The 24982-nt window shown below is 44.8% G+C and overlaps 1 protein-coding gene across 3 annotated transcripts in view; it reads left to right on the plus strand.

Annotated features, from left to right (window-relative positions):
- The window catches only part of ITSN2 (intersectin 2), an 88438-nt gene that overhangs the window by 61584 nt on the left and 1872 nt on the right, over positions 1-24982 (plus strand). For 2 of the 3 annotated variants that reach the window (XM_055714213.1, XM_005441580.4), the window contains exons 28-38: positions 1535-1726; positions 17232-17353; positions 18228-18334; positions 19546-19729; positions 20582-20680; positions 20853-21020; positions 21880-22092; positions 22817-22938; positions 23492-23574; positions 23738-23821; positions 24072-24245. In XM_055714213.1, coding sequence (XP_055570188.1) covers positions 1535-1726; positions 17232-17353; positions 18228-18334; positions 19546-19729; positions 20582-20680; positions 20853-21020; positions 21880-22092; positions 22817-22938; positions 23492-23574; positions 23738-23821; positions 24072-24245 — 1548 coding nt within the window. Of the gene's footprint in view, positions 1-1534; positions 1727-9213; positions 12914-17231; positions 17354-18227; positions 18335-19545; positions 19730-20581; positions 20681-20852; positions 21021-21879; positions 22093-22816; positions 22939-23491; positions 23575-23737; positions 23822-24071; positions 24246-24982 lie in introns of those variants that run through there. The other variant, XM_055714214.1, reaches the window with a different exon arrangement.

Here is a 24982-nt window from a genome sequence, read left to right on the forward strand (position 1 = left end):
TAGTCTGAATTGCATAACTAGCGTAATACTCTGTTTAATGGCCTGTGGTGGGTTGGCCCTGGCTGGGCACCAGAGCTGCTCTGTCCCTGCCCCCTCAGCCGGGCCGGGGCAGAAACAGCGACGGGCCGGTGGGGCGGGAGCGGGGCAGGGGGCGATCGCTCCGCAGCTGCTGTCACGGGCAAAACAGGCTCCGCCGGGGGGAATCAGTTTAATTGATTGCCGGTCAGAGCAGAGCAGGGCAGCGAGAAATAAAACCGAAGCTCAAGGCACCGTCCCGGGCCCTCCCCCCGCGGCCCCTCCCCGCTCCCCGGCCGCGGCGCAGGGCGGGCCCGGGGCGGGGTCAGTCCCTCACACGGTCCCCGCCGCTCCTGCCCCTCCGGGGGCGGCTCCTCACACCCTGCCCCGGCCCGGGGCCCTGCCGGGCTGCCGTTCCCCACGCCCGGCCCCGCCGTGGGTTCCCCCCGCGGGGCGCAGCCCCTCAGGCCCAGCCGGCCCCGGCGCGGGTCCCCGCGGGGGCACCGGCCCTGCCGCAGCCCGCCCAGCCCGGGCTCCTCTCCCCGCGGGGCCACGGGCCCTGCCCGGAGCTGCTCCAGCGCGGCCCCCGCGGGTCACAGCCTCCCTCGGGCACCCCCTGCCCCGGCTGCGGGGGGGAGCTGCCCCCGGGGGCTCCGTGGGCTGGGGGCACAAAGCCAACGGGCTGCCGGGGAATCTGTGCTCCACCACCGGGAGCTCCTCCCGCCCTGGCCTGGGGGGCTGCAGCGTTCTTGCTCTTGCATGTTCTCCTCTCTCTTCTGACTGCTCCTGGTGTTGCCCAGGGGTTTGGCTGTTCCCAGCCTTCCCTGGGAAACTCCATGTTTCCAAATGCTAGCAAAAAGCTTACAGAAAACTAGCAATCATTGACAAACACCTTGGAATGGCATGCACTGCTCCTTGTAAGGAAGGAAACTAAGCAGCAAATTTTCATTAGGTTTGAATGGCTGGGTACAAATGAGAGTATTTCATAGAAAAGGAGCTTTTTTCATTCTGCATGCTTAAATTGAGCTGTTCTCCACAGCTACGATTTGCTTATACAACAGTTTCCTGGGTATCACTGGACAGAACTTCCCTTTGACTAAACTGGCAGTTCGTGATTAGCTAATGCACATTTCCTCTTCCTTTGCCATGTTTTTCTCACAAGAATCAGCTGTAGATAATCAAGCTCACTATCCTTTCTGAGCCAGTAGGAGATAGAAGCATACTTGATTATATTTTAAAGTGTTTAGAAGGTCAGTAGATACTATGCTAACTGAATCCATTTGCTATGGAAGTGCATAGTTAGATGAAGTGGAAATAAAGATTACTGCCTGGCCCAATTTGGGGGGGGGGGGGCGGGGGGGCAGTAAAAGAAAAGGGAGGATAGTTCCATGTCAAGATAAGATCATGTAGCATTTTTCTTATGTAACATGTTGTTTTTTTCCTGTGGTTATGTAAAACACTGAAAAACCAATCTTAATACTTGTGTAACACTGTTCTGCTATTTTTGTTTTTTCTTCAGTGTGTCAAGTGATAGCGATGTATGATTACATGGCAAACAATGAAGATGAGCTCAGTTTCTCCAAAGGGCAGCTCATTAATGTACTGAGCAAAGATGATGCTGACTGGTGGCAAGGAGAAATCAGTGGCGTGACAGGTCTCTTCCCCTCAAACTATGTGAAGATGACCACGGATTCTGATCCAAGTCAGCAGTGTAAGCATCTTCTATTTTTTATTAATTTTGTTACTTTATTTATTCTTCTGCTTTGTGTGTGGAATTTGGAATTCCAGACATCCCCTAAATTTATTGGTACTTTAAATACTCTTTCTTTAAGTACTATACTATAGTACTAAGTACTTTAAATATTTTTCCATTTAACCTACAACCAGTACAATACCAACCAACCAGTGTACGATAGTAAGAGTGCTAGGATGAGCTAAAAACATTAGATTTGGTAGGTGTTCCCCTTCCATTAAAGATGCTAAAGTTTGATAACCGACATGGACTGGGAATTAATGCAGGCATATTATGCTTGTGTATAGAACTTACTTGAGTTGTACAAAATTTGAAAAAGTGTCTGTTGTAGTAATCTTTAACTTAAACTATCAGTTATGTAAAAATAACCATAAAAAAGGTTAGAAAAAAGTTTCTAGTATTAGCAAGTGGTCTGTCCTGTGGTAAATATGTGTGTCCTGGCTCCTAGCAATCCAGTTCTCACCCATTTCTGAGAAACAAGATACATATCAAAGCATATGTTAAGCTGAAAATTATCAGCAGCAGGTTGAGAATTGAATGCTGGAATGTACATTTATCTGACAGTCAGCATTTTCTCTGCCTTTTTTGCACTTAAATACAGTAAAAATATCTGGTGTCCCCTCCACATGCACACCTCATTTTTTTGGCCCCTCTCCCCAGAGATATTTACCACCATTTTTACTGGCTCAGCTTTCCATCTTTCGGGCACTGTGGTTGAACCAACTTTTATATCAGCCCATGCCATCGGTGGGTTCAGGGACATACCTTGATGTCAGAGTTGCTCCTTTGACATAATAAGCCTTGTTCCTTTACTTGCTGTTTTTTCCCTAGGCATCATTTATGGTTTCCTCGGTATAAAGACACACATCCATAAGTTTGGTTGAGGTCACTCTTAATAGCTGTTGTAGTTTAACCCCAGCTGGCAACCAAGTACCACGCAGCAGCTTGCTCACCCCCCACCCCACCCAGTGGGATGGGAAGGAGGATTGGAAAGGAATGTAAAACTCACAGGTTGAGATCAGAACAATTTAATAGGTAAAGCAAAAGCTGCACACGCAAGCAAAGCAAAGCAAGGGATTCATTCACCACTTCCCATAGGCAGGCAGGTGCTTGGCCATCCCCGGGGAAGCAGGGCTCTGTCACATGTAACGGTTACTTGGGAAGACAAACACCATAATGCCAAATGTCCCCCCTTCCTCCTTCTTCCCTCAGTTTATATACTCAGCACGACACCCCGTGGTATGGAATACCTCTTTGGCTGGTTCAGGTCAGCTGACCTGACTGTGTCCCTCCCCAGTCTCTTGTGTCCCTCCCCAGTCTCTTGTGTCCCTCCCCAGTCTCTTGTGTCCCTCCCCAGTCTCTTGTGTCCCTCCCCAGTCTCTTGTGTCCCTCCCCAGTCTCTTGTGTCCCTCCCCAGTCTCTTGTGTCCCTCCCCAGTCTCTTGTGTCCCTCCCCAGTCTCTTGTGTCCCTCCCCAGTCTCTTGTGTCCCTCCCCAGTCTCTTGTGTCCCTCCCCAGTCTCTTGTGTCCCTCCCCAGTCTCTTGTGTCCCTCCCCAGTCTCTTGTGTCCCTCCCCAGTCTCTTGTGTCCCTCCCCAGTCTCTTGTGTCCCTCCCCAGTCTCTTGTGTCCCTCCCCAGTCTCTTGTGTCCCTCCCCAGTCTCTTGTGTCCCTCCCCAGTCTCTTGTGTCCCTCCCCAGTCTCTTGTGTCCCTCCCCAGTCTCTTGTGTCCCTCCCCAGTCTCTTGTGTCCCTCCCCAGTCTCTTGTGTCCCTCCCCAGTCTCTTGTGTCCCTCCCCAGTCTCTTGTGTCCCTCCCCAGTCTCTTGTGTCCCTCCCCAGTCTCTTGTGTCCCTCCCCAGTCTCTTGTGTCCCTCCCCAGTCTCTTGTGTCCCTCCCCAGTCTCTTGTGTCCCTCCCCAGTCTCTTGTGTCCCTCCCCAGTCTCTTGTGTCCCTCCCCAGTCTCTTGTGTCCCTCCCCAGTCTCTTGTGTCCCTCCCCAGTCTCTTGTGTCCCTCCCCAGTCTCTTGTGTCCCTCCCCAGTCTCTTGTGTCCCTCCCCAGTCTCTTGTGTCCCTCCCCAGTCTCTTGTGTCCCTCCCCAGTCTCTTGTGTCCCTCCCCAGTCTCTTGTGTCCCTCCCCAGTCTCTTGTGTCCCTCCCCAGTCTCTTGTGTCCCTCCCCAGTCTCTTGTGTCCCTCCCCAGTCTCTTGTGTCCCTCCCCAGTCTCTTGTGTCCCTCCCCAGTCTCTTGTGTCCCTCCCCAGTCTCTTGTGTCCCTCCCCAGTCTCTTGTGTCCCTCCCCAGTCTCTTGTGTCCCTCCCCAGTCTCTTGTGTCCCTCCCCAGTCTCTTGTGTCCCTCCCCAGTCTCTTGTGTCCCTCCAGCATTCTGGCTGGCAGGGCCCAAGAAACCAAAAAGGCCTTGACTTAGTATAAACATCACCCAGCAACAACTGAAAACATCAGTGCGGTTATCAACATTGTTCTCACACCAAATCCAAAACACAGCACTTTACTAGCTACTAAGAAAATTAACTCCATCCCAGCTGAAACCAGGACAATTAGCCTATAGCTAGTGTGTAGGACCAGTTTGCACTTAAGATATGATCGGCATAGTTGTGTTTGTACAGAAGAATTCACAGACTCGGTAATGACGGGAAAGTTAAAATATCTTGCTTGGATAGCTTGTTTTGGTACATGGGCAAAACAGAGTAATGCACTGCTCTGAAGGCTTTCTTTTTAGCTAAATTACATCCATGCTCACTTTTTTAGTAACACGTTTTTGATATTTTTTTAAGTGCCTCTTGTCTATGATGTGAAAAACTTCTGTGTTTTAGATTGAACTTCGTGTACTTTTAATTAGGCATATCTAGATCATTAAAATGATCTTTTGAAGGTTTTTTTTTATGTTGTTTACAAAATCTCATTTTTGAAGAAGTAGAAGAAATAGTATAGACTAAATCCTGATGGACTATAAAATTAAGATTCTGGCCGAATGCTAAAACTTTCTGAATTTTCAAAAATGGTAGAGATACTAGCTTCTCATAGCAGGTGCGTTGCTATTTAGACTTGGAGAATGGTCGGGGTTGGAAGGGATCTCTGGAGATCATCTAGTCCAACCCCCTGCTAAAGCAGGGTCACCGAGAGCTGGTTGCACAGTCATGTCTGGGTGGGTTTTGAATGTCCTCAGAGAAAGAGGCTCCACAGCCTCTCTGGGCAGCCTGTTCCAGAGCTCTGTCACCCTCAGAGGAAAGAAGTTCTTCCTCATATTCAGGTGGAGCTGCCTGTGCTGCAGCTCATGCCTGTTGCCCCTCGTCCTGTTGATGAGCACCACTGAAAATAGCCTGACCCTTGTGCTCTTGGCACTCACCCTTGAGGTATTTGTAGACATTGATAAGGTCCCTGTGGCTGAACATGATACAGGCAAGGTGATTACGTATAGCACTGTTCTTCAACACTTGCCACTATTTTTCAACAAAAGGTAAGACCAAATTGTAATTGGAAAGTTTTGAAATATTTTATTAAGTTTTTTCTCATTATTTGCTGATAAGTTGTTAGGCTTTTTCTCAGGTTTCAGTGTTGTGGATTAAAAATATTTCCATTCATATCAAGCTGTGGCTTCGTGAACAGTATATTCCTTTTGAAAGTATATTAGAATCACAGAATGGTTTGGGTTGGGAGGGATCTTAAAGATCACCCAGTTCCAACCCCCCTGCCATGGGCAGGGGCACCTTCCACTAGAGCAGGTTGCTCAAAGCCCCGTCCAGCCTGGCCTTGAACACTGCCAGGGATGGGGCATCCACAGCTTCTCTGGGCAGCCTGCTCCAGTGTCTCACCACCATCACGGTGAAGAATTTCTTCCTAGTATCTAACTTAAATCTACCCTCTTCCAGTTTAAAGCCATTACCCCTTGTCCTGTCTCTACATGTTGTTGTTAGAAGTTCCTCTGCAGTTTTCACGTAGGCCCCCTTTAGGCACTGGCAGGCTGCTATAAGGTCTGCCTGGCACCTTCTCTTCTCCAGGCTGAACAACTCCAGCTCTCTCAGCCTGTCTTCATAGGATAAAGGTCAGCCAGTGCACCCAGATGAGCAGATGTGCACCAGGTCACCTGTACTTGGTTGTTAAACCTCTGTCTAAGAAGTAATCTGTTTGCTATGAAGCAGATCTGCGGGTGCTTAATTAACAAAATACACCTGTTGGTTTATGAAGAGTATGTTGAATGTTAAGTTCTCTGAGTATTTCAAATAAGCTATCATATATCACTTTTGTGCTGGGGCTTGCGCTCTTTTGTGATACTAAAACATGCATTTGGAAACCTCAGAAAAATCTGTCTTGAAGTCCAGAGCCTGCTCAAAACCAGTGTGTCTTGTTAGCTCAAGTGCAGCATTATGCAAATACCATTACAGAGATTTCAGCTGGGCTGCTTTCATATGGTGTGAAGCCTGAGCTAATAGGTTGTGTTAGCAGGAAGCTAGGCCTGTACCATTCTTCTGTAAGCAGAGAAATACTTAAATAGGTACTGATTGAACTTTCAAACTTCCTTGGAATTCCTTAAAATATTTTTTGCTCTTATTTAAATATAGTGTAGAAACTATTATTAATTCTTAAGAAATCACTAATGAATTGTCCCACAGAAATGTTGATGTGGCCCTCTAGGGACCAGCTTAGAGATATGACAGAATATAATATAAAAAATGCATTGTTATATTTTAGAAAATTGTTAATCTGAGTACCATGTTTCTGTTGAAAAATAGCATTCTCTCCCACTGTCTCTTCTAGATGGTCAAATGTAACGGTACTTGAAAGGGAGCATACAGGTTTGGTTTACTCAGATACGTTTGTGACTTAGGAAAATTCTGCTTTCCTTCAAATTTAAACTGTTATATGGACCACCTTTGTATCCAGAGTCTTCCCTGGGACTTGCTAGTTATAGCTGTAATGGCAAACTTCCCTAGCAAAGAAGGAACTTAGGTCAGTGAGATGTTTCTTCGCTTAGGTTGCTGAAATAGCTCTCTGGACAGGGTAAGCTGTGCTGACAAAGTCACTTTACCTTTTGGTGTAGCTGCACATCCTGGCAGAGAGTCAAGGGTGTCACAGGTCTGTCAACAGGTCTCTTAAATACAACTTAGTCCTAGTGATTGCAGAACACAGAACACTTGAGAATCATGCTGTCAGTGACCTTGGTGATGGTTAGATTTACTCAGTTTTAATGACATTTTAATAGCCCTTATTCTAATGTTTGCAGAGAAGTCATCATAAAGAATAAATAAGATACACAGGAGGTTTCAGAATATAAATAGCTATAGATCTAAAGTAAAGGAGTGTGCATAGTCTCACAATCTTTTGTTCTTTGTTGAGTGCTGCTTGCTTTATCATTCAGGGTCTGATCTTTTGTGCATTGCCAGTACCTGTCTAGGACGAATCTACCAGGTTTTCTTCCCAAGGGGTGTGTAGGGCAGGGTAGGCATGGTGCACTTACCACTTTATGGTTCTTTCCAGTGGCTTGGTTTGGAGATAATTTTGTTACTTCAGCCAGTCTTTGTCTGCTTTAAACAATTGCCTTTAGAACCTTCTCTCCGGTTGGCTTTTTCAGTGAGATAAGTTTTCTCAGTTTACCCTCTTATCTGTGGGACCAGCCTGAGCCTTGTTCTTATGTTTTCTTTAGTTGGGATTTTCTCCCTTCAGGTACCTCAGATGGAGGCAAGACAGATGCTCCAGCAATGTCTGCATGCTTGGTTGCTGGCTGTCTTTTAGTGGTGGAGATCAGGTCAGTTCTGAGACGTTCTTGCTGAGCGCTGAACACTTCAGCCAGGTGGACATGCCTGTGCTCAGTGTGCATTGTAGCTCATCTTAGCTGAGGTACCTCATCTCCTTTATGAAACTGTTTTTTCACAGAGCTGCACCAGTTCTAGCTACTCTAGTGTACATATAGTTACTGTTTGTGTTCAATCTTTTTTCTTTTCATAGGCCAACATTGTTGCAGTTCCCCAGGCATCTAACTTACTCCTTCAGGTGCTCAGACATGAGCTCCAGGTAGTCCCCATAGCCTGATAAACACCTCCTTCCCCTATTTAAACCTGCCTGCTCTGCCTTCTGCCAATGCAGTGGCAAAAGGTGGTTAGACTGGGAACAGATCCTCTCTCCATAGACAGTTCTTGACACGCCTATGACAACAGTGTGAATTTCCTTAGGTATGAAATTGATGTTTATAGTAATACCACTAGATCTACCTAATTTTTTTTCTCCCCAAACCTTAGCTGTAGATGTGACACGTTAGAGACATGAGGCAAGTCCTGTCCTTTCAAGAACAACGATCTGTATTTTCAGAAGTTTACCTCCATGCACAAAAGGTCATTAGTAATTCCTGTCTGTCACTGTCTAATGAATGAAACGGACTGATTTTTCAAGTGTTTTCATAGTGAAAAAACAACTTCTGAACTGACACGCTCGTGGCAGTGCATGTCTGTGTCTATATGTGGATAACACGTTTTGAAGTTCTCAAGTTATTGCCAGCTAGCTTCCCGTTATGATTATGGAGTAAGAGTTCATGGTATCGGTGGCTTTGAAGTGTTGCAGATCCACATTCATTTTTTTTTAACACATGAAGATTAATAATTTATTCTAAGACTTTATTCAACAGCTCCAGAATTTTACTCTTTTTACCGAGGATCACATATGAAATCAGTTCCCTTAGTGACCCTAGTGATGCAGTCATTTTGTATTTGTGAAACTATTTGGTGAATGTCAGTCAGGCTTGTTAATGCTCCCAGGTTGAAATTCTGGGGTCTGGAATAGTCTCTGGATTGTCCACAGGGTGTGTGCAGCTGCAGCCCATCTCATACCACTTGCCTTTAACCTGACTTTGCAGTTCCTTTTCTAGACTGTGTAGACCTTGGTTTCTGATGGGTATATTGAGCGATGTGGTACATGCTACTTCATGCGCACAAATTACTAGAGACGAGGTTTTAATTCCTTTCAGGTGTTGAACAGTCTTGAACAGGTTGATTTTGGTGTGCCAATGTGAACAAATCCCAGTGAGGCTTTTCTTTACAAGTTTAGGTTTTTATCTGGTTTTCTAATGTCTCATTACAAGTTTCTCAGGAGAAATCCTGGCTTTGCTGAAAATTCAGGGAAATTTGCCATTGCCTTAAAAAAACCTAGGGCTTGACCTTGTGTTGTTGGGTCTACCTTGGGAAGAAACTTTCTTCCTCAAGCAAATCAGCTACATGTGTTTTTCAGAGTCAAGTGATGGCTGGTCACAAGTGCTTAAAATTGTGTGTGTTTATAAATATGAAATTAAGAGTAGAAGTTCATGATGTCTGTTTTCAGAAAGTTGAATGTTCGTCATTCCTTTCTGAGCTTTTTGGTGTTGTTCTGTCTTTGTCCGTAGAACTCATATGTTTCACTCTTCAAATTTATGTTCATTTTATCCTTCATTTTTTTTGTTTTTTTTAGGACCCAATGTTGTCTTCCAGTGTGAAAGCACCTCAGAGACCCACTATCCAAGTTTGACTGTAGCGTGGAGGCAGGGTGGCCAGCCCTGCTCACATATCTCTGACACAATCCTTTTGCTTCGTTTGAACATTAGATCCAGTCAAGAAATTAGGTTTTTGTGGGTTTTCTTGTAATCTACAGTTACGGTTGATTTGTAAAAGCAGAAGGGATAGTGGGTCTTTGTGTGGCTTTCACTGCTGTTCATTCTTGTTTCCTTTAGTATTTTTCTTTGGTATTGATAATCGTAGATCATTAGCATGCATACCAAGTTACCGTTTGCATGGTGGGATTGCAGACACACAAAGACCCACTATTTGCACAGTTTATCTGAGCTGTTTTGATTGGGCAGTTGTTCTTTTGATGTTGTGATGTACGTACTTTGCAGAATTAAAATGTTCACTGACTACTGTTCTACTGGACTTGATTTAATCTCGTACATATTGAGCTTTTAAAACTGCAAGCCTACAAGGCTCACCCAGAGGACAAACCCTAGTTGTCTTTGCTGCTGATAGTCACTGTGATTATAAACATGCTACAAGATCTAAGATACAGATCTGGTGCAGTCCATCCACCCTTTTAATAACCTTTTTAACTAGGGAAAGAACTATTATGCGTAGAGTGGAGGATATTTTAATTTGTTTCTTCCTTCACAGTAGTACTATAGCAGAAATTTGGATTATTTTGGCTCAGTATGTCCTACCCCTAAACAACCTCCTTCCTTTAAATACTTTAATTCTGATAATTTGTATTTGCTTTCAGTTTTGGTAAATAGCAAACATGTACTAGTTACTGCAGTAAGTACACTTACACAGCCCCTGTGCTACAAGACCCTTTCCCTGCCCCTTTTCTTCATTAAATAGTTAACGGTACCAAATAGTGTTTTTATCTGGCTGTGGTCTGGAGTGACTTAAAGTAGGTACTACCTGAATCCTGCTGGTCTTCTGTTAAATAAATTGGAGCAGCCTAATATGTAGGTAACCTCGATAAAGAGATGTTGCCAGAAAAGAAACACTAACAGACACCTGGAGCTGAAGGCAGAGCGTTTGGGTTTAGGAAAGGAACTATACTCCTCAGCTCAAAAGTGGTCCTTAAAGGTACAGTTATGGCATGTCAGCAATATGGTGCAGTAATGGTGCCCATGTTTGATTAGTTTGGGGGGAGGGAGGGACCAGGACTTCAGGAGTATAACCCTGATACCCCTCTAAATAAAATTATTAGTTTAATACAGACTGCTTGTCTGCTTAAGTAGTTCTGTGCTTCTGTAATGACAGGAGAGATCTAGTAGGTGCAGTATTTTAATTTAGTTGGTTTTCTGAACTTGGTTACAAAACAGCAAAGGTCACTTATGCAATCAGAAATGTTTACAAAACACTGCTTGTTTACTATATATATATGAATGTTGTGAAGGTACTATCAGGAAAAGGTTAGTCCAATTGCAGAGATTTAAAAGCCTCTCTCCAAAATTTCTGTTACATATTTAATATACTTGATCAAATAACGTATATGTGCCCTTGAGTTCAGAGATATATCTTTTGTGCAATACAGACTACAGCAATGTGCCTACATAAAACTACAAATGTTTTTTTATTCTGGATGTATTTTGTCTAAACCAATATTTTGTTACAGAATGAAATCATGTTATTGTAGGCAAATAATGTGCTAGATAATTCCTCAAGTATTCTAGCTGACCTGATTTCCTTATGAAACTACGTTTTAAGTATTTCTACTAAAAATATGCTAATCACCCTGAATTGCCTTCTCGGATTTTTTGACTTTGAAAGCCTGTTTAGTGCAGGGTGAAGTGTGTTGTGCTACACCAGTGGCATTGAGCAGTCACTTACTGTAGTCTAATAATTAGGTAATCTTACAAATTATCCCATTTCTAAAAGGCACCGTTAACATGTGGGATTTGAACCAAACTGGTTTCCCAGTGTTCAGTGACAGTTTTCCTTGAATGCCAAATTGCTACTAATTGTCATTGAAAAATTAAAAACAGCTTCACATCCTATCTGGGATGTTCTTGGATGTAGTTACATGGCATTTTTCCAAAACCAACTGGCATTCTACCCATTTTTTAACTGATACAGTTGGAGATTAGGGTATTGTTGGGTATGTAGATATGAGCATTGATAATTATTGAAACAGCTGTTTCATTGATGATTATTCAAACAGCTGTCCTTCAGTTTGAACGGATGAGTATTGAAATGAGGCATTTTGGGCTTTTCATGTTTCAGTATTACCTGAGTGTGCTCTAAATTCTCTAACTGTAGTAACAAAGATAAATAATACACCTTAATAATATTGACTGAAAGAGCTGTAGTCTCTGTCTTCAGTATTTGTATCTATTGCAAAAGTCTTAACACAGGTCAAGCACAATCGCCTGAGAGCTCTGCTCTCCTGTCGCACACTGCTGCAGAAAGAACTGAATACAAACACCAGACCATTGATAGGAAAGACTTAGGCCGAGGATGGCCTTAAAATAAGGCAAGCTTATTTTAAAATAATGTTCTGTAACAATGAGGAGGTATAGCTAATAAAAGCTGGGTTTAAATAAGACTTTTTCTTTCAAAAATGTTACTTTCTGTCTGGTTGTGTGCAATCTATTCTCTTGTTGATAAAAGAGTTGAGTTCAGCTGTCATCCCAGACAGCCAAGTAAAACTAGCAATGAAGTGTTCATTTATCTAGGTGAAAAAGGTTGGCTTTGGAACTAAAGGCAAAGTGGAAAGTAGAGGTTTTTTGTTGAACTGGTGGTTCCCAGTCAAGAGCGGGGAGTCTAAATGTTGCTCAGAGCCGCGCCAAGGTTAGCAGTTAAAACTGAAGCCAACCAGGAAAGCAAAACACGTTGTTGCCTGCAGTGTAATACTTGCTTAATATTGCTTCCTGCGGGCCAGCAGAGAATAGGGGCCATGGTGTAATTGTGGGTAAAAATGAGAACGATGCTGCAAATACGCAAGAACAGGTACTGAAACGCTTCCTGATTTTTTTAACTGTCTAGTTTGCATAACGGACTAACAACCTACAAACGTGTAGTTTTGCAAAAGCTTAGTTTGCAGAGCTGAGTTCCTGAGCTAGCAGTTGGATCGATGCAGGAAAGTCTTGTGCCACCACCGAGACCTGCTTGCAGGGCTGGGGTGTGCGAGTAGTCAGTGAATTGTGAAGGGCTGTGAAAGCATACAAAGCGCTATCTTAATGTCAGTGTTAGTAATGTTACAGTTAGTGCAGAAGGCATAAAGCTCCATCAAAAAAAAGTTACGTGCTAATAATTGAAATGTCTCCTACCAGTCACTGAATATTTATGCCATCTCGATGCTTTCTCAGGTCGTATCCCTGTGTGATGTTCTTGAGTTGGGTTGGAAACACCTGTAAATAAGTCTGCTCATAGGAATGCCGACCAACCTTGGCGTGTAGTAGTGTTGGGAGCTGCTGCAGGGTCACGCTACTTTAATGTAATGAACTAATAAAACTGCTGCAATGGTGTGTGCTGCCTTAAAATCTTTTTTTGTTGTTCTTTTCAAGCTAGAGTGTTAATGTTTGAGGATGATTGTTAAGACATGCAAATGCAGGCTGTGCTTAGCATGAGGCAATTGTTCATCTTTGTTTTTAAACAAAGTTGTAAGATAACTATGCAAATGTATTTTATTAAAGGGACACATAAAAGGATCTAGTTTGTCTGTTGTGGTTTTTTTGTCCATCGGGGAAGGATGTTTTCCCATCGGAGAGGCTTGGTACAAGCCTTATGTTACCTGGCTCTGTGTCAGAGCAACTTGATTTTGCTTTTTACCGCTTGAAAATTGAATCATAAATTTCTTCTGTTGGAGCAGAGAGAATATACTTCATTTACTGATTAGGGGAGATTGCATAAGTTTTTGTTATTTTTCCCAGGGCCTGATTGAAACCAGCTTTTCCATGGCAGTAGATATCTTGAGTTAGTTCCTTTCACAGGTTTCAGTAGGCACAGAGGCTACTGACAGCTACAGGCAGTGACAGGAGTACGTTGCAAGTGAATTAGCCTTATGTGTGCCAGTAGAGATTGTAAAATGGCTGTGGGTGACATCCCACGATACCACCAGTCTGTTTTCTGGCTGTACCAAAGGGACTATTTTGATGCCAGCCCATGGTCCTTAAGGTGAGATGTAGTCTTTCCACAGGAGCCTGGGAAAGTAGAGGCAGGCTTATACGGGCCAAAAACCCCAACCCTTACATGGTTTTCCCAGCCATATCAACTGGCTTGAGCTAAAAAAAAGCCCAAACCCAAAAAAACCCCAACAAAACCCAAACCTACAACCACCACTACCCTCCTTCCCCCCTCCAAAGAAAGAACGATCCAAACAACCCTAAATAAACCAAGCTATTTCCTTGCAATGCAGTTGACATAGGCCACCTCTACCCCTAAACAGTCTTCAGTGGTGACCCAAAGTAGTGATGCCTCTGGTACAGATGGATCCTTCAGGGTAAGGGCCTGAGCTCATGTTTGAGGCTTAAGATGTCTTTCCAGAGCTGTCATTTTTAATGTGGTTTTTCATTGTTTGTTGGGGAAGGGAACAAAGCACTCGGTGCCCTAGCAGGTCTGGGCATCTTTGTAAACCTTTTATCCATCTGTTTTTTACTTCAGTTCTCTGGAATTGGCTTTACAGTGAAGAATTCTAATTCACTTCCCCTTTTTTAACAAAGAATAAAAAGGACATCTTTTGAAATCGTGATAGGTCTGGTTCATCTTTCTTTCATTGGAGGATTTCTTTTCTTCAGAAAGTGTCGTTCTTCCTCTATGTACTCAAATCCAAAATATGGCAGTAATTGGAAAGGCTTTCTCCCCCAGCCCCCCATGTTTTTCAGGCATTTGAATCTCCTGCAGAGCATCTTTTGACTGTGAAACTCCGTAGTTTTTCATGCAGGGTTAGTTATGTTAGTAGGAAGAAAGTATTTCTTGTTCAGGTATATTTGGAGAGGGAAGTATAATTTTAAACACAACTTTAGCGACTGGGTTTCCTGTTTATAAACTTTCCAGCTTGTTTTACCCTGCCCCTGCAAGACAGCTGCTTCCTCATCTTGGAGAGCAGGATTTATCGTGAAGGGTGCCACAGTTACAGCAGGCATCTCTCTCTTGCTATGCCCTAAGCATCAAAGGTCGGTGGTCTTGAGAGGGAGCTAGGCAGATCATGCCCCACTTTCTCTGAACGGTACCCCGCTCTCGGTGGGAGCGGCAGGCTGGCTTGCCCTCCGGAGGTAATGTGAACCTGTTACCAAGTCAACAGAGGGAGGCAAGCCCCCAGCGTGGGCAGCGGAGATGCCCCTCTGCAGGCGCTCCCAAAAATCTCGCTGCTTTTCACAAGCTATATGGGGAGCTTGGGATGAAGCTTTGCAAGACAGAAGCCAAACCAACAGCTTTCATCTGCCAAAACAGGCGGTTTTACTGCTTCCATGCACATTCCTGGCTGCTAAACTAGCAGAAAACTACTGTTTTCTTTTTCCCCCTTGGGATTTGTTTGCTGCCAGGGTGTGAGCTGGGAGTCAGTTAAATGCCAGAACTGATGCAAGGAAAGGAGGGAATGGAAACGTGGGAGGAGAAAGGGTATAGAGACGTCGGTCCACCCTTTCCATTCCAGTGAGCCCATGGGTTGCTATGGCCACTTTGGAAAAACATTGCCAAAGGCACTAGGCAGGTGGTAGTTCTATTCTTTCCCTCGTTCACTTTTCTTCCCTTCAGATCCAAATGCCTGCACTCACTTTTTATGCCAGTGTCATCAGATCAATCAAAATTTGGGGCATTTTCATTAGCGCTTTATTTAAATATAAAATAGCACTCATCTGTTCATCCCAAAAGCTGACAGTCCAAATACAAGGTTAGTGCAGGAGCCAGTTAATTTAACTGCTTTTTTGTATCTGATAATGAGTTTATGAAGCAAATCTATTTTAGGTGCATAAAAAGAGGCTTGTTTTCCTTCCAGCATTGGCTTCAACTTCAAGCAGACAGCATGCGACAGGCATAAACCTGAGCGTGTGGGTTGTTTTAACAGCTGTGATAGAAGCAAACAGCAGCAGGAGCTTCAGTCCATCCCTGCTTTTGTGGTAGGAGCGTATCTTGCAGTAGAAAAGAGAACCATGTGGTCAAAGCTGAGACTTTCAAATCTGGACAAATTAAATCTGGTCACTGTGCAAGCCCTTGATTATCCTAAAATTTCATGTCTTAGTAACCAGGTGGCCTTAAACTCAGTCCTGTACAGACTAAAGAATGGCACTAGAATCCAAAAGTAGTACACATTGGCCGCAGTCCATCGCAATGGATTGAAGTATCAAACTTCATAGGAATCACTTTGATCTGGAACTTTACTCCTTTTTCTCATCTGATTTTGGCCTGATGGTAACTTTGGGAGGAACTAAGGCCAAAAGCAGCATCCTGCACTATTAAAAGAGCTGCAGTCCCAGATGTCTTCATAAAAAGTTGCCTTCTTTTCAAATCTAGTCAGAAAGCTTGCGATCAGTGACCCTCCTTAGGGGTACAAAACAGAACCAAAAAGTTCTGATTTTAAATCTAGCTATTGCCTTTACTCCTTTGCATTGCTCACAGGGCTTCCCTGTTCAAATACTTCAAATGGTGTCATAAAACTTAATCTGACAAGTGTTCTCTTTTGCTGAAGCAGCTCGATACCTGTGCAGCAGGAAGCTGCCCCCTAGGCCACTGTCGCATCAAGTTTAGCCAAACGTTTAGTGTTTCTTGGTGTGTGTGCGCATCCCTGGTTTATTACTAACTCATTTTAATTTCATTGTATAGAGCAGCCTTCCCATAAACAGATGTATGCACCAGCAGCGAATAGACTTAAGTCACGCTCCAGTGTCCAGTGTGTTAGGGTGACTAGGGAGACACGGCCCTTCCTGCTGTAGGTCACTCTGCCTTTCATGACACCTGTAAACTCTGAAAAAGTATCATTCCTCTAGAAATGCTGGATATAAGTGAGTCCCTGTGATGTCCTTTCTGCTGTCCTGCAAAATCCACAGTTCATGTTGTATCAAAATCTGATGCCATCGCATCAAGTGATAGATGTATGTTCTCAAATGCTCTGTAATTGTTGGGTTTTTTTCATTTTCCCCCACTCTGCTACTTTGCAGTACTCTGCTGGCATGGAATGGCTAACAGAAGGATCAGAGCTTGACTTTCTGTGCCCTACTTTCCCCATCTAAACATATTTACCACTTTGGTTTTTTACCAGTTTTTGATTTGGTTACTAAATTTCAAACATTGTTGTCATGCTTACTAGTGTGTACAGTAGAGAAAAGTAGTGTGAAGCTGTAGGGGCTGCATGTTACTACTGAAAACTTGGGGTTTGTGTCATTGAGTGTCTGTGTGTTCCTGTGCATGATTCCGATTGTTCATACTTGATGCATAAAAATAGTTCAGCATCTTTCAGGCTCATTTTGTTTCTAAATGAGGAAAAAATGTTGTGCAACTGTGGCATTAAACAACTGTAGCATTATGCATTGTGACTTCACAAATTTGTACTGGTGGTTTGTATCAGAAAACAATAACCAAGGCAGAGAGCTTTAGAAATGGCGTGGAGATTAAAGGTGCAGTGTCCTAAGTGAGAACCAGACACATTTTAGATGACTTCGTCTCACAAAAGGCATCATATAAGGTAAGAGAAAAACCACAGTTTTGAAACAGTATGGCAGAAAAGGAGAAGGGATGAGAAAAATCATGAGACAAATGGAGCGGCAGGAAGTCAGGAATTCTCATTCTGCATCACAGTACAAGATCAAGGGATGTTCAAAGAAATAAAAAGGTGATGGACTGAAAAATGACATGAAGTGGGGAGGGGGTTGATCGCTACATCACTTCATTTTGAAACTCACTGCTGCTGTGGACAGGGTTTTACCACTGTGTATATAGTCTGAACCATAGGCTGGTGTGTGTTGATGCAATTTTGTTAATTTCTCAGATCTGATGGCCTGAGTGGGATCTAAACTACTGGCTTATTTCTTGTAGGGTGTGCTGACCTCCAAAGTCTTGACACTATGCAACCGATGGAAAGGAAAAGGCAGGGCTATATTCACGAACTCATTCAGACGGAAGAAAGGTATATGGACGATCTTCAGCTCGTCTTGGAGGTGAGATGCCTTGGATGTGAATATGCATTTGGAAAAAGAACACTTCTGTCCTACTGAATATTGACAATAAAGGGATTCTTGCGAATTGTGAAAAGCTGGGGGAAGAAGGGGGTGTGAGCACTTACTTCCCATTCTACCCAATGTTATGTGGCTGGCCACCAGGCAAAACCATCACGTTGTACAAGGACCTTCCTGTTTTCCAAAACCCTTTCTTAGGTGTTTGGGCTCAGTGTAAAGACAATGGGCTGGACTGGGGTGTCTCGCAAAGCTGCACAGGCTCATGACAGAAGCTGAGCTGTATAAGCACTATAAAAGTTTATCATCTGCCTTCATCTCCAGTTTTATGTCTGGAATCAAGACCACCTCGCTAGGCAGGGCAGGAACTGGCCAGTGTTAGGTGGTCTTGGACATCTGATGACCTTTCTAAACTCTGTGGTGAAGTGCTGGAGATGTTAAACAGACTGAGTTACACGGGTACGCTGCTGTCAGAGGTATTGTGCCGAGAACCCCTGAAAGAAGCTGCACGCAGGTTGGCTGTGAGCGCTCTGGGTATGGGGACGGGTGTGATGCGGAGGTGTAATTTGTGTAGCAGTTGGCTCTGAAATCATGGGAATGCTTTTCTGCTTAGAAGTCAGCCTGCAGGTCACGGTGCTTGTCCCTGCTTTGCAAATGGTGATGCCAGTGTCAGAACGAGGTCATGCGCTTAGGAAAAATAGCAACAGCTGTCACAAGTGCTAGTAAGGAATTGTTTTTAACTGCTGAGAATATGGACACTGAGTGTTCAAAAAAACTAAAATCACTGCTAGGCTGAACAAGAGGATTAATTGCTTTTGTCTCTGAAGAATTGCTCACCTTTCTGGTTTTTTGACTGCAGGTTTTCCAAAAACCAATGGCTGATTCAGGCTGTCTCACAGAAGGAGAAATGGGGCTGATCTTTGTTAACTGGAAGGAGCTTATCATGTCAAATACAAAGTTACTGAAGTGAGTATTACAGACATTTTTATTTTTTCTTCTTTATTCTCTTGTTCCGTTCCCCAGGATGTTTTCTGGTTTTACAGTAAATATTTCTGTCCCTGCTGATTATTTCCCGTGCATGCATGCATTCAGAACAGCTGTATGTATTCAGACTACCTCAGAAAGAAGGAGCTGTTACAAGAGGTGGGGGAAGGAATAAACAGCAAGAACAGAAGCACATTTGCTATAATACCTTAGTGTTGTGGTTTAACCACAGCCGGCAACTAAGTACGAGGCACCTACTCGCTCCCTTCCCCACCCTGGTGGGATGGGGAGAATCAGAAAAAGGCAAAACATGGGCTGAGATAAGAAGAGTTTAATAATTGAAATGAAGTAAATTAGCACAGTAATAATAATAGTAATACTAGTAGTAGTAATGAAAAGGAGAGAAAAGAATAAAACCCAAAAGACAAGTGATGCACAGTTGCTCACCACCCGCTGAGCAATGCCATCCAGTCCCCGAGCAGCGATCAGCCCCTCCCACCCAGCTCTCCCAGTTTATATACTGGGTGTGACCGTCTGTGCTATGGAATATCCCTTTGGCCAGCTCGGGGCAGCTGTCCTGGCTCTGCTCCCTCCCGGCCCCTTGTGCCCCCCCTCGCTGGCAGAGCGTGGGGAACTGGAAAGCCCTTGGCTTAGGGTGAGCACGACTGAGCAACAACTGAGCCATCCCTGTGTTATCAGCGTGGTTCTCATGCTCAGTCCAAAACACAGCGCTGGGCCAGCTACTGGGGAGAAAGTTAACTCTATCCCAGCCGGCACCAGGACAGTTAGAAGTAGAGCCTACACAAAAGCATGTGCATGGGAGATGTTCTTCCAGTTTTCTGCAAAGCAACCTTCAGTTCTCTAAAAATAAACTTTAGAGAGACGAAGTGGCTAATAATTTATTGAAACGGGATGTTGGTTCAGCGTAGAGCTTGATGCCGACTGTCCCAGAAACCTCAAAGGAGAGGCTCAGTCACACAGACGCCTTCAGGCAGGTCGTTCAGCTGGCTGTGTTGTGCTGGTGACTTCCTGGGGGTTCAGGCTGGACCCTGCACCACCTGGAAATGCTGGTGCCACGTAGGGGAATTCACCTGGCAGGCTTGCTGCTCTTCAGAGATTGATGTTGTAAGGATCTTGATTTAGGCCTCACAGACTTGGCAGCAAAGTTGGATGGTGTTTTCTTTCCTCTTCAGAGCCTTGCGAGTGCGTAAGAAAACAGGAGGAGAAAAAATGCCCGTGCAGATGATTGGGGACATCTTGGCCGCCGAGCTGTCTCACATGCAGGCCTACATTCGGTTCTGCAGCTGCCAGCTTAATGGAGCTTCGTTGCTGCAGCAGAAAACTGATGAAGATGCTGATTTCAAAGACTACTTGAAGGTATCTTATTCGGTAGCTTTTGTGCCTTTTCCTGAATGACAGGAGCCCATCTAATCGGCATTGACCAGCTCAAAATAACCCAGAAGAGTAAAATGTTGCGAAAATAGCTAAGAACCTTCCAAGGTGTATTTATATGATGACCATGGTTAACGCTGTGTATGCTTTACATTTATGTACCTGTCTTTCTCTCCAGCTAATTTATTACTCCATTTCCCATTCCGTTGCTTGTTACTTCAGTGTAACGCTAACCCCACAAAGCTACGGTGCCGGTGTCTGCACCATCCCAAAAATTCACGCTGTCAGAAGGGGTAAGAGTCTGTGGAGTTGAAATAAAAAAGCTGCTGTTCTGAACACGTTTGTAATTCAGTGGGGGGCGTGCAGTGTGTCTGAACGGTGGGGTTGCTGGGGCCGGAGGTGTGCCGTGAGCGTCACAGGCAGGCACACCGCCGAAATAAATAAAGAATTGCTGCCATACTGCAGGTGGTGTGGTGGCTTTGGGGCCATGAAAGGAGAAATGCCAGAACTGTTGACATCAGGCATTTCTTTCTTTCATTGCTTTGTTTTTTTCAACCTGAGTGGAGCCTGTAGTGTCAAAATAAAAGCTGGAACTCTTTTGAATGTAAGGATTCTGCATGAGCAATGATCCTGCAGCTTGTGCTGGCAAAGCGTCTGGGTACAATGACAGCACCAGCTCTCGTTTGTTCTAGATACAAGTATTGTTTGCTTACCGAAAAAGCTGAGATTTCTTGGAATGCCTGGAAAAATGAATCTGATCAGTTTTCAGTGCGGTGAGCCAATTGTTTCTTGATGAGTAATGCAGTGTCTCTGTTAAATCTCTGGGTTGCACCATAGAAACTTGCCTTGGACCCTCGTTGCAAAGGAATGCCCCTCTCCAGTTTCCTCCTGAAACCTATGCAAAGAATAACCCGCTATCCTCTGCTTATAAAGAGTGTGAGTACCCTAAGCAAGGTTTTGTAGGTGAATACTTTTGAGTTTGGTCTCAATAGCAAAAGCAAAAAAAAGCCTTGTCCCTTTATGGGGATTTCTCTGAGAGCATGGGGAAGCAGGACCTGTGCTTACGTCTGGTTTTATCTTGTTTTCTCCCATTTTTGATCCATACCAGATTCTAGAGAACACTCCAGAAAATCACCCCGATCACAGTAACCTCAAGCTTGCTTTGGAGCGCGCGGAGGAGCTGTGCTCTCAAGTTAATGAAGGGGTGCGTGAGAAAGAGAACTCGGACAGGCTGGAATGGATACAGTCCCACGTCCAGTGCGAAGGTCTTGCTGAGGTAGCCGCGTTGATACACCGTATGGCGGAGACTTTTCCGAGTCATTTCAGAAAGGCTGGGGGAAGGAGTGGGAGGCCTTGCTCACATCCGTTATTGGAATGTCATCCACTGCCGAGCTCGTGGCAGAGCAGCTTTTACTAAACTTTGCTCACAGCCATAACAGGATGAGCCCTTTTTGCATCATTGTGGCAGTGGAGAAATCTTGATTTATCAGCTTAAAACTGATACCATCTAAACCATGAAGCAAACAAAAGTAACTATCTCTGAAGTTCTGCTTGTGGTGCCACCTGGCTAAGTCAGGTGTTACTATGTGGAATTTCACTTAGTGTGTGTTTCCCAGGGTCTTCCTTCATCCAGGAGGGGCACAGAAGCCCTTAATACCAGGTCCTTACAGATATGTGGGGTTCAGGCTCCTGTACCTTTCAGGACAGCCTTCAAAGTGAGGTGTTGTGACAGGTCTCCACTGGCTGCGTAAGGAACCAGGACTTGACAGGCCCAACGGGTCTGTCCTGGTTGCATCACCTAGTCCTGCACCCGTAAGAGGTGACCTGAGTGCAGACTCTGCAGGCTTTTCCTAAACACAGCTTCTGGACAACAGAACAGTGGCTGTGAGGTAAATGCCTTCATCCATCAGACCCCCGTGTGTGGTGTTGGTAAGGCTTAAATCTCCTTTAAGCTGGGAGTAGTGGTGGTACCATGGCAGATCATAAACCAGTTTCCCTTCTCTTCATTTGTAACTAAAGTCATGAAACCAAAAAGAAGAGCATTTTGAGCAGCTTGAGTAGCCTTCACTGTGAAGAGCAGCGGGAACTGACATCCGCATCAACTTACTGCTGCTAATGAGTTTTGTCTCTCCTAGCAACCCGTGTTCAACTCCCTCACAAATTGCTTGGGCCCACGGAAACTCCTGCACAGTGGCAAGCTGTACAAGGCCAAGAGCAGTAAGGAGCTGTATGGCTTCCTTTTCAATGACTTTCTCCTGCTCACCTACATGGTTAAACAGTTTGTATCTTCCGGCTCCGATAAGCTGTTCAGCCCCAAATCCAACTCCCAGTTCAAAATGTACAAAATGGTGAGTGACTGACGGTGCTCCGTGGTCTTGTTGATACAGTGGGACCTGGCTCGGGATGAGGAATGCTGTTGTCCCGGCTGGGATTAGCCGGCTGGCCCTGGTTGTTAGCTGTCACACGGGCACGTACTGTCAGCCAACATGCACGAATGGGCTTAGTCCCCAGAAAAGACAGGCTTCTGGTCTTGGTTTAATACACACTTCCGTCCACCTTGGGGTGAAAAGGCAGGAACAGCGTCATGCCTGAGCAGCTGGGTGGGATGTTCAGAAGCAGGAGCCTCGGCTTAAGTTTGCACAGGTTCCCGCATCCACAAGAAAAATACCTGTACTTCTTTAGAAAACAGTAAAAAGTGCAAAACTTTAGTCTCTGCCCACACAGTGTGTGTTCTCAGGGGTTTGGGTTGGGAGATAAGTTTAAGTATCAGGGCTGCTTTCCAACGGGGAACCTGAGAGATTCCCAGGCTTTCCAGGCTCTGAACTGCAGCTCTGCTTAGGCAGTCCTGCCCTTTTCACAAAGCTCTTCATCCAGGAAGACAGGATGGGGTGTATCACCGGAGCAGTTTTCCCCTCAGTCCTTTCTCACATCCTTTGCAGGGTGATCTGACTGTTAGTCTTGTGTCCTACAACTTTCATTTTCCCTACAGTAAAACTGTATTTAAACATCCTTGTAGAGCTTCCGCTTATTGTCAGGGTGATGCTGCCACAGGGATATTTGCTTTTCTTTCAGCCTGTTTTCCTTAACGAAGTCCTAGTGAAATTGCCCACAGATCCTTCCAGTGATGAGCCAGTTTTCCACATCTCACACATTGACAGAGTTTACACGCTTAAAACTGACAACATTAATGAGCGGTGAGTAGAGAAAATGCAGACCTGAGCTTAAACCTGTTGCTCACAGCTGTTCCCATTGAGCAGACGTGGGGGTCTCTGAGTTCAAGAACGGGTTTAGTCTCTTGGTCAGGAAAGAAACTCATTTGACTCTTTATTTGAATTGCAAGTTTTCTCTGATTTTGTTCTGCTTGTGCAGCAGCTCTTGCAGTGGAATCCAGTTACATCTACTGCTCCTTGATGTAACAGTCGTATAGAAGAACAGTTTAGGGCTGCAAAGTCCAGCGCCCCATAGGATTCTTCCCCAGTCCTGGTCTGTTTTCAGCGTGACCCAGCAGTTTTTAATAAAAAACAGCAGCACCGCTTTCACTTATTTAGGTTGATATGTAAATGTGACAAAAGATTAAGTCCAAAAACCCCATCACTTTAGTCCTTGAGCTGACTTGATGTGCGATGCCTCTGAAACCCGGGGTGGTGGTGGTGGGAGAAATGGCAAAAGAAACGGGGGCAGAGTCGCTGATACTGAAGAGTTTCCAGCCTGTGGTGTGACCCTGACCATAGGGATTGCTCTTTGCAGTACTGCCTGGGTCCAGAAAATCAAAGCAGCATCAGAGCAGTACATCGAAACCGAGAAGAAGAAACGTGAAAAGGCTTATCAAGGTACCCGCCGAGTTCTGTAGCGTCCCCCTCACCCCTGTGGACATGTGGGCAGGGCCTCTTCTGGAGGATGCCATGGTGTCTGTGGAGGGTCTCCCTCTTCAGATCCATTGCCAATTGTTACGGTTGCGATCGATCCATTTATTTCTGACTTCTTTGTTCCCAGCTCGCTCACAGAAAACCTCAGGAATAGGACGCCTGATGGTGCACGTGATTGAAGCGACAGAACTCAAGGCCTGTAAGCCCAATGGTAAGTGAAGGAAATGGAGAGGCTTGCTGGGAGGAGTTCGGTGGTTTGGGAAACTTTGTGCTTTCAGCTGCAGCTTCTGAACGAATTAGCCATTATTTAGCTTCAGAGGACCAAGTGAAGAACCAGCTCTGTGCTGCTCGAGGATATAGGGGTTGCCTGACCCACATCTGCTGGACGGCAGCATCGATGTGTGTCCTGAGGGGGAGGTGTCTGCACTGCAGAGGTGTCTCACTGCGTGTTCTGTGTTTAGGGAAGAGCAACCCCTACTGTGAAATCAGCATGGGCTCCCAGAGCTACACTACAAGGACCCTGCAGGATACCCTGAACCCCAAGTGGAACTTCAACTGCCAGTTCTTCATTAAGGATCTGTATCAGGATGTCCTGTGTATCACCATGTTTGACAGGGATCAGTTCTCACCCGATGGTAAGTGTGAACATTTATTTTAGGAAAAGAATGCTTTTCTGTGACTTGGGGTGCACAGCTCCTCACCAGGATTCCAAGCACCTGTAGCTATGATTGCTTCCTGGAAAGCGTTGTTTAAAAACAATGCCTCCTTACTCAAGAGGTTCGGTAATAGCCTTCCCAAGCCAGGAGCTCTGGGCAGTCGGGTTTGGTCCCACTCTGGCTTTTCTGTCAGATACAGAATTATTTTTTTTGTCAGACTGGCAAGACGGAGAAGTTCAAAAGCCACAGTTTTTCTCTCCCAGCGTAGCTGCGCGAAAATAAGGTGTTAGGTTATATTTGCACAGCAACAGCTTGATAAGGTTTCTTTTTCCACAGTCAGTCGCTTCTAGTACTCTTTTAAAAGGGTAAGTGCTTTATCAGGGCTCTGACACACGGTTGATTATTGCAGATTTGGAAGGTAGTGCCTTGACCCGAGTGGCCCTGTGTGTAACTGTAGCTCAGTCTTTTCTCCTGTGAGGGAACGTGACTTTGCTGGGCTCTTCCCAGTCGGACAGCTGAGTCTGTTGTTTTTCAGTTCATGGTAAACCTTTTAATGCACACACAGACACAAAGGTGTTATATATGAAACGGCCACAAAGAGGGTATGTCATTCCTGACTGGGACTGTAAACCTGCTAGTGGCAGCAGTTGTTCAAGGCCATTGTTCTGGTGAAAAGGATGATATATAAGCCTCATTGAAAGTTGGCTGAGCCAAAA

Source organism: Falco cherrug, chromosome 6, assembly GCF_023634085.1.
Source record: "Falco cherrug isolate bFalChe1 chromosome 6, bFalChe1.pri, whole genome shotgun sequence".
NCBI lineage: Eukaryota > Metazoa > Chordata > Aves > Falconiformes > Falconidae > Falco > Falco cherrug.